The sequence below is a fragment of the Nannospalax galili genome, unplaced genomic scaffold, assembly GCF_000622305.1.
Source record: "Nannospalax galili isolate Female #2095 unplaced genomic scaffold, S.galili_v1.0 scaffold1191, whole genome shotgun sequence".
NCBI lineage: Eukaryota > Metazoa > Chordata > Mammalia > Rodentia > Spalacidae > Nannospalax > Nannospalax galili.
The window spans coordinates 537748-546010 of NW_008330570.1; the positions used below are offsets into that span (position 1 = coordinate 537748).

The following is an 8263-nucleotide window of genomic DNA, read 5'->3' on the forward strand; positions in this document are numbered from 1 at the left end:
TGGGTGACAACATTAACATTTATTTGGAAAGGGCATCATGTAGGCTCATTGGGAAACCACAACTAGATAATCTTAAAGAATGATTTTGCTGAGTTCTTCTTCCTATACTCTCCATACTCCCCTTCTCCAAAAGAAAACTAGCTTGATTTAACAAGTTTAAAGTACAGAAAACTGCCACAGGTGCCAATTCTGCACTCACATATAAATGTCAGCTATTATATACATAACAGTAACTGCAAACTGTATTACATACATGCACACACATAGGAACACGCACACTCAGCCAGGTCATGAAGATCTAAATGTACTCAAAACACATTAGGATGGATGGGCTGCAGTATTTGCAGATTTACAACCCTATAGTCCATATACCAGCATCGATAATCATGGAGGAGCTCAAAAGGGGAAGATGCCGGGCTCGGGAGGCCCTCTGTTCCCTGGAAAAGACTTGGTCAGCCAGACTGGTGACAAAGAAGAGCCAATAGGGTCACAAAGTCTTTCCTGTTTCTCTGTGGCTCCTCCTTACAACTTGCTCAATTAACTAGGCTCCAGGACAGCACCACCCTACCCCACTACCCCGTGATTCCCTCCTGCCCAATGATTCCCTTTCTGTGGTCTTTAGCTCTAGACCCAGCTTGGGTTATAGGGCTTCAGTAAACCAGATTTTTGTTAGATAGAAACAATAGATTTCTTGGAGCCTTTCCCCAGATGTAAGCTCCCCCCCCGCCTTTAAACTTAACACTTAGACTAACAGTTCAAGTCTTTCACTTCCCATAGACCCCAAACTAGCCAGCCACTCACTTCTTAGCAGCATTCACTGTAGTGGATAGGGCAGTCTGGGACAGTGGTAAGGCAACCAGAAGGCACCCCCACCCCTGGAGTCCAGAGACGTTCCATTCAAAGGAAACTTAGGGCTCTTCTGACTCTTGCTCCAGTCTGAACCATGTCCTTTGGGACCTGGAATAGCCCATGCACAGGCAGTGTGCAGGACATTGCTGTTCTGCATACAGTCCTTAGTCCCAGGTCAATTTTCCCCTGCTTATCCTTTGGGCTGGACAAACCAAGACTTTTCTGGTTTTTTTGGTGAGGCTGTTGAGGAGTCAAAAAGCCATTTACTCTATTCTTCAAAGGCAAGGAACAAGCACAGTACAGGGAAAACAGAAGCTGCCTCTGAGACCACATGGTGGTTTACTTTTTATGTACTTTTATGACTAAACCAAGTTAACTTCTAAACTTCAAGTTCATTCATGCCTAATAAGTTTTGTCAAGAGGACAGTACTCCCTGGGCCCTTGCCCTTGTCCATGGGTGCCAGAGTCCTGGGTGCTTTGGGGTGGGTGGAGGGCAGTGGTCTAAATGGGCTTGCTGGCTCCTCTTGACTCAAGTTCACAAGAGACAGGTAGCCAACAGGGCATGAGGCAGTACTATCAGATGCCAGAGGCCAGGAAGGCAGGATGTGGGGATACCTGGCCAAGGACTGGGCTCTGGGTTCCTCCATCTGGACCCACCCCCTCTCCACTCTGCTTCTGCTTCTTTCCCAGGTCTCTCCTAGGCCAGGATGGGGTGACAGACACTACAGTGTTCATAATTTAGATTTCTGCTTCTGATGCATAGTTGGCCAGGATCTAGATTCTATTTCCTGTCAGCAGGCAACCTAATTTTCTAGCAGTTAGCTCTCCTAAAATAATATAACCCTGCTAAACAGCCTTGCTGTGAAGAAAAAGAGGAAGAAAAAAGGAGGAAGACTGAGCAGCAGTTGAGTTTGCAGACTTGGAATCCTGCCCCTTTCTCTCCTCTGTTCCCAAGACAGGGTGAGGGACAGAGTGGACCTGCAGGTCTCTGGCTCTAATACTGGCTCTAGAAATACTACAGGAACCAACTCCCACAACCCAGAACTAGGGCAAAGCTGCCTCAGGAGTGGACCCTGCAGTGACTCGGGAACAAGATAGGAACAGTGTCTCATCCAAGCCAAACATGGGATAAAAGATGGGGTGATCCAGTGAGGAAAGATATGTTTGTAGCCCAAGGATTAGACTGTAGTTTCTAAAAGGTTATCTGCCTTCAAGTTTGCTTACAGTCATTTTAAACTTGGTTTCTTAGTAAAGATATATTAAAGAGAAATCTAAGTTCACGCTTATAAAGTTGAGTTGAGCAAAGCCATAGAATATAGCCCCAAAGCCATGGCAGGGGCTGGCCCTTGGGAGCCTGAGATCATGCAGGCCATGCGGGAGCCAGGAGTCCACAGCTCAGCACAGGACCAAAGGAAAGAAGGGCATCTGGAGTGAAACCCTCCAGGGTCAGGGTGAGATAGGCCCCTCCTTTCAATATTTACCACAGGTGTGGTGGGGAAGTACATGGATTTAGGTTCTCCTGATTTTGGAAAATGCTTCCATCTGTCCTAATCAGCAGACTGTCATTATGCAGGGTGTGTACAGGGATGTGATGGAAGGTATTCTGAGAAGCCTACCCTCTCCTTAGCAGCAAGAGACCCTTTCTGACCCCAGCCCACAATGCCTAAAATTGTACCCTAGAAAGGGATTCCTGAAGGCCAACAAATCATTCTAAAAAGTTAAATCTCTAGAGGCAACACTGGGCCATGCATAACTTCCTGTGAGGAAAAACAGCCCAGAAGTTAGAAAGGGAAAGAAAGGACTATGCTGGACCATGGGGTGCTGCCATTGGAGGAGGCCTGGGGTGCTTCCTGAGGTGCCCTTGGAGGCACATAGGTGTCCAGAGGGGGGTGATCAGGAACAGGACTCACTGAGAGGGTGGCAAGTGGCCTTTTTTGGGCACCTACCCAGTCTTGGGTTAGCTGCTCTTAGCACACACATAAGTCACACAGGCGCAGGTAGATGGCACACAGGGAAAGTGAACCCAAAGGGATTTCCACCACTTCTCCTCAGGCCGCAACAAGGCCAGTTGTCATCAGTGTCCCACACTTTGTCCAGAGAATGAAGAAATCTCTCTAATACTAGCTGTTGGATCCTTCTTTTCTTGAGCCCCAAAGTGACACTTGCCCAACTTTTCCCTCTCCTTCCCTTCCCCAAGCCTATGATAGGAGCCTCTTCCACAGGAGGTGAGGTGGGCAAGGCCTGTGGGCCCTGAACTTCCTCTCTACATCTCAATCATCTAGAACCACATAAACTTGCTTAGTTTTCTCTCATTCCAGAGATTATGGAAACATTATAGGATACTTAGAAGGGAGACATCAGAGAGAGAATTTAACCAACTCAGAGAAATATTCAGAAGAGAGAGAACTGTAGAAGGGCCACCATAAGCTTCCTCTGAACAGAGGTGAGAAGATGCTACACAGGGACAGGGACTCACTCCATTTGTGCTTTGCTGAGGCTGTTGTTCAGCCAGGGAGAACCAGCCCCTCTCTATCCCCAGTTTGCCACTCTTCTGCCCACCTTACTGTCCCCAGGGTCTCTACCCCCAGCACCTGCTGTTCAGGGTTCTGTATTCATTAATGATAGAAAGCAACAAGGACAACTAGAGAGTGAAGAGGGTTGATAAGACACCCAAGAGCTAAGGGGAGAGGAGAGCTGCTGGGGGTGAGAGCAGCCATCATCTTCCAGCTCTCACACTGTCACCTCTTTATAAGGGAGACTTTCCTCAGTTTCTCTAAGTGCCACCTCTGGCTTCCTTTGACCAACTGAGTTTCCATACAGCTCTCTCCCTTGGGGATGACTGACACTCCCTCATAGACATGTCCCCAGTGGAAGTCTTTCCACCAACACAGCTAGCTTTCCAGGCCCATCTGCTTCTCATTGGAGACACCCTCATGATTCTTTATCCCTGGCTGACACAAAAGAGAAGACAGGTGAGATGCTTATTAGCCCCAGAGGGCAGGTGGCTGGATCTTCCTCACAGAAGACAAGGAGGTGAAAGGAGGGCCACAAAGGACCAGAGAAGGCCAGGAGGCTCCACCTTTGCTTAGCTGGGGAGGAGCCGCTGTCCAAGGTGACTTTTTCTCGGTGATCCCAGCTAGGTTTCCACGTGGTAGGAGTGGGCAGGAGGACAAGACCTCCTGCAGACCCTGTCCTCTGAGGGTCTCCATCTCTTGGAATTCAGTACACACACAGATCAGGAAACTTCATCTCATACACAGGAATGGAGTGGTTCTGAGGCTGGCCGTATGCTGCAGTGATGGTTCCTGATGGGCTTGGAGGGGGCCTGGGGGAAAACATGAGAAAAGCATGAAGCAGAAAGTGGGGGCCCACCCTTGTACAAGTGAACATAGCAGCTGATTAGGCTTCTTTGAAAAGGAGCCAGGGAATTTGCTACTCCATGAGCTCCTGGGTTTTCAAGATGTTCTAGAATCTACATCTCAGTGAAGACTTCCTGTAGGTTCTATGGTGACAGGGCTATTTTAGAAATCAAAGCTGGGTGTGGTGGTACATGCCCTTAATCTTGACACCTGGGAGGCAGAGGCAGAGGCAGGCAGTTCTCTGTGAGATTGAGGCCTGCCTGGTTTACATTGGTCTGTATAGCGAGGTCCAGGCCAGCTGGGGCTACAGGATGACCCTGTCTTAGAAAAAAAAAAAATAACCCACACTAGGACCACTGGCCCTTTCTAGGCCTTACTAAGCCAGCCTCTTTCTCTCTGTGTCTCTAAATTTCTTCACCTAGGCAGAGTTGGTGGGGACACCAACTCTGATCTGGGGCTGGAGACAAAGGTTAGGGGTAGAGGTATGATCCCCTGCCCATGCTGCCACTTACCGGATGGTGATTTCGAAGATTTGGTTGAGTTTGCTCTGCAGCAGTGATGCCTAGACACAAACAGAGGGGATTGTGAGCTATGGACTCCAAGTGTATACCACTGCCTCACAGGCCATAGTCCAAAGGCTACCTGAGGTGCCTGGCAGTTCCAACTGTTAGAAGGTAACCAGGGATATCTTGTCCCTAAAACTTGTCTATTGGAACTACCTCTGCATTCAGATCAGGGACAGCCACTGATCAAAGGCTAGTTGGGGACAGGACAGAGGGCCACCAGGGAGGACTCTGGTAGGTTCCTACTCTTTAATATGGGACAGTAGGATCTGCTGGATATTGAGTAAGGAGACTGGAGCCGATGTCACTCTTCTTGACTGACATGTGTCCAGTAAATGGGTCTCAACTCTTAGCCCATGAAATGGGCAGTCTCCTTTCAAGATGGGATGGAAAGTTAGGGTAACAGGTTCAGAAAGATCTATATTTTAATATAGATATAAAATATGCAAATTTTTATAAATAAAATATAAGTCACATGCCTGCACTTTTAGCACTCAGGAGGCTGAGATAGGATGATAGGAAGTTTGATGCAAGCCTGGGCTACATAGTGACTTCAAGGCCAGCCTGGGCTGCATAACAAGATTCCCATTTAAAATAAAATAACCAGGCTGGCAAGATGACTCAGCAGATAAAGTACATGCTTTGTAAGGCTGACAGCCTGAGTTCAATCCCTGGACCCCACATAAAAGTGAAGGAGAAATTGACTCCATAAAGTTGTTCTTTTGACTTCATTACACATACATGATAATAAATATAACTTTAAAAATAAAAGAACCATTTATTGTTTGCCCTCAAGTCCAGTCAAAGTCCTTATCTCTACTTATCTAGCTTTCTGTCCATATGGTAGTTCCATATGGTAGCAAGTATTTAAAAAAAATTTTTTTTTGGTCTTTTTGAGACAGGGTCTCCCTGTAGCCTCAGCTGGCCTGGAGTTCACTATGTAGACCAGGCTGGCCTTGATCTCACAGAGATCCACCTGCCTCTGCCTCTCGAGTGCTGGGACTAAAGGTATGTGCCACCACGCCTGGCGAATATGGTAGCAAGTGTAACAGAACCGGCTACTGCCAGAGCTAATGGGGGCAGGACTTCTTCATGTGAAAACAGTGAGGTCTAGGATAGTGTGTGCTAAATGCCCCATCGTTGGGCTCAGGAGGAGCAATGTAGTGAAGGGCATTGAGAAAATCACAGCATTCTCTAATCTGGAACCCAAACCACAATTTCAGAAGGACAAAGATCCAAGATTTGAACTCAGGTAATTCCCAGGACCCAAATCTGGTTTCTGTTTGTTCAAGAAGGCACCCGTGGTATCTCACTCACCCGGGCCCCACAGTGGGCTGCAATCTCCTCAAAGGGTGCCTTCTGGAATTTTTCTACCACCTGTCGCCGTCGCTCACGCTCCTGCTCCTCAACTGCGACACTGTCCACTGTGACACAGAGCTAGGTTAATGTTCAGGTTGTCCCCGGGGATGAGAAGGGGGAGGAGCTTGAGGGGATGGGAAGGGCAGACTCTTGGGAAATCTGCCCTCTGCTGATGATGAAGGGGTGAAAGGCCTCAAGTGGCCCCATAGACCTTTTCCTGATTCTGCCTAAGGCTCAGCCCTCCAACAGTCAGTCAAATGGGTCCTTCAGCAGGGTTTTTTTTTTTTTTTTTTTTTGGTCTTTTTGAGACAAGGTTTCCCTGTAGCTGCAGCTGGCCTGGATTCACTCATGGAGTCCAGGCTGGCCTTGAAAGCACAAAGATCTGCCTGCCTCTGCCTCCCAAGTGCTGGAATTAAAGGCATGCGCCACCACGCCCGGCTTTCAGCAGGGCTTTTAAAGTCCCAAGTAGCTGTACCACTGCTAAGATTCTCAAACAGAAAGTCCCAGGACAGTAGGTCCTTTTAGTACTGTAGGGATAATTTGAAAGGAGGACTGGAATGATGGAAAAGGCAGCAAGACTCCCCACAGCACAGTATAAGGCCCATTCAACTTAAGGTTTTACATACATTGCTTGCTATCCAAAATGAGTTAAGTATCAAAAAAAGAAAGGGGAGTGGGTTTTGAGGTTAAAAAACGGCCACTGGGCTGGAGAGATGGCTCAGCAGTTAAGAACACTGGTTGTTCTTGCAGAAGACCCAGGTTCAAATCCCAGCACCTACATGGCAGCTAACAGCTGTCCATAACTCCAATCCCAGGGGATTCAACAGCCTCTTCTGACCTCCATGGGCATTGCACGACACGGGTGCACTTACCTACATGCAGTCAATACACATATACACATAAATTTTTTTTTAAAAAAAATGGCCACTGTGAGAAGTTTAGGAAGGCTGGCAGTGTGTACAGAATGTTCAAGAGGTGTCATGGAAAGGCCATTTAGTGACTGACCCTCATTAGGGGAGTGGAGACTTTCAACTGCAGTTTTGGTGGTTGATGAGTTCACAGGACATCATCAGCCTCTGCTACCAGGTCAGTGTCATTGGGGTGGGCAGCAGATGTGGAAGCCAGCCCCAGTCTCCTCTCTCTCCAAAGTCTCTTGGGGCCCGACTTACCAATGGCCTTCTTCAGTGTTTCATAAGTGATCTCCTCGGCAGGCACTCGCTGAAGGAGAGGGGATAGAAATGCTCAGAAAGGTGCTGAGGAGGAGACAGCCCCTTTGCTTCTTAGGGGAATGTTCTCATGGGTACCTTTATTCTCCCAGGTGTCTCTGAGCAGGCATGGAGAAGAGCTAGTGAGGTGCTGGTATGGATGCTAATTCCTTATCAGATTCCCTCAGAAGAAACTTCCAAGGTTTCATCTAAAAGAACTTCCTATCTCCTGTTCTCTACCCAAGCCTGTCCTAGGAAGCCCCATGGGAGGAGGATACCATGTGACTTAAAAATAAAATCCCTAGAGAAACGATTGGATGCAAGAGGAGATAGTTGAGATATATAATCTCTGATATTGATTCAAGAACTTCATAACATTTTTGAGGAATTGTGATATTAAATTATTCCCTAAGTCTTAATACAAGGAAGTTATATAAGGTTAGAAATCATGGGCCTTCCACTCCTGGTCCCAAGACTTGAGCACAGGATCTCAGCCTCTGCAGAGCTTATGAAGGAGGTGGAAAATAATAAAACCCAAAGAAGGGAATCCTATGGACATGGCCTCAGGGCAGATGCTGATATTGTGAAAGAGCTTGAACCAAGTTCTGTGAATTCTCCATCAGACTATGAGCTTCTTGAGGCAAGACCCATGATTAATCATGTGCCATCATAGAAGAGAAAAGGAAAGAACCAAACAGAAGAGAGCAATTTCATCAACATAAGATTCAAGAAGGAACTTGCTGGGCTAGTGATTGCCTCTGGGGAGAGAAGCCCAAAGGCAGGTCCATAGGCGATAACTGTTTCCCTGACCGGGGCATGACAACATGGGCACATTCATCTCATGAAAATTCATGGAGTGGTTCAGTTCTTGATTTGTTTGGCATTTAGTAAGTAAATGCCTGTTTGATTGGAAAGGATATATATATAT

At 47.2% G+C, this 8263-nt stretch overlaps 1 protein-coding gene across 1 annotated transcript in view; it reads right to left on the minus strand.

The window, feature by feature from the left end:
- Window positions 1–8263, minus strand: part of Efr3b (EFR3 homolog B) — a 94677-nt gene continuing 86414 nt past the window's right edge. The window contains exons 20-23 of the mRNA XM_008848615.3: window positions 7300–7348; window positions 6089–6195; window positions 4721–4770; window positions 1–4174 (exon numbers count right to left, since the gene is read on the minus strand). Of these exons, the coding sequence (XP_008846837.1) occupies window positions 4069–4174; window positions 4721–4770; window positions 6089–6195; window positions 7300–7348 (312 nt within the window). The 3' untranslated portion in view covers window positions 1–4068. The remainder of the gene's footprint in view (window positions 4175–4720; window positions 4771–6088; window positions 6196–7299; window positions 7349–8263) is intronic.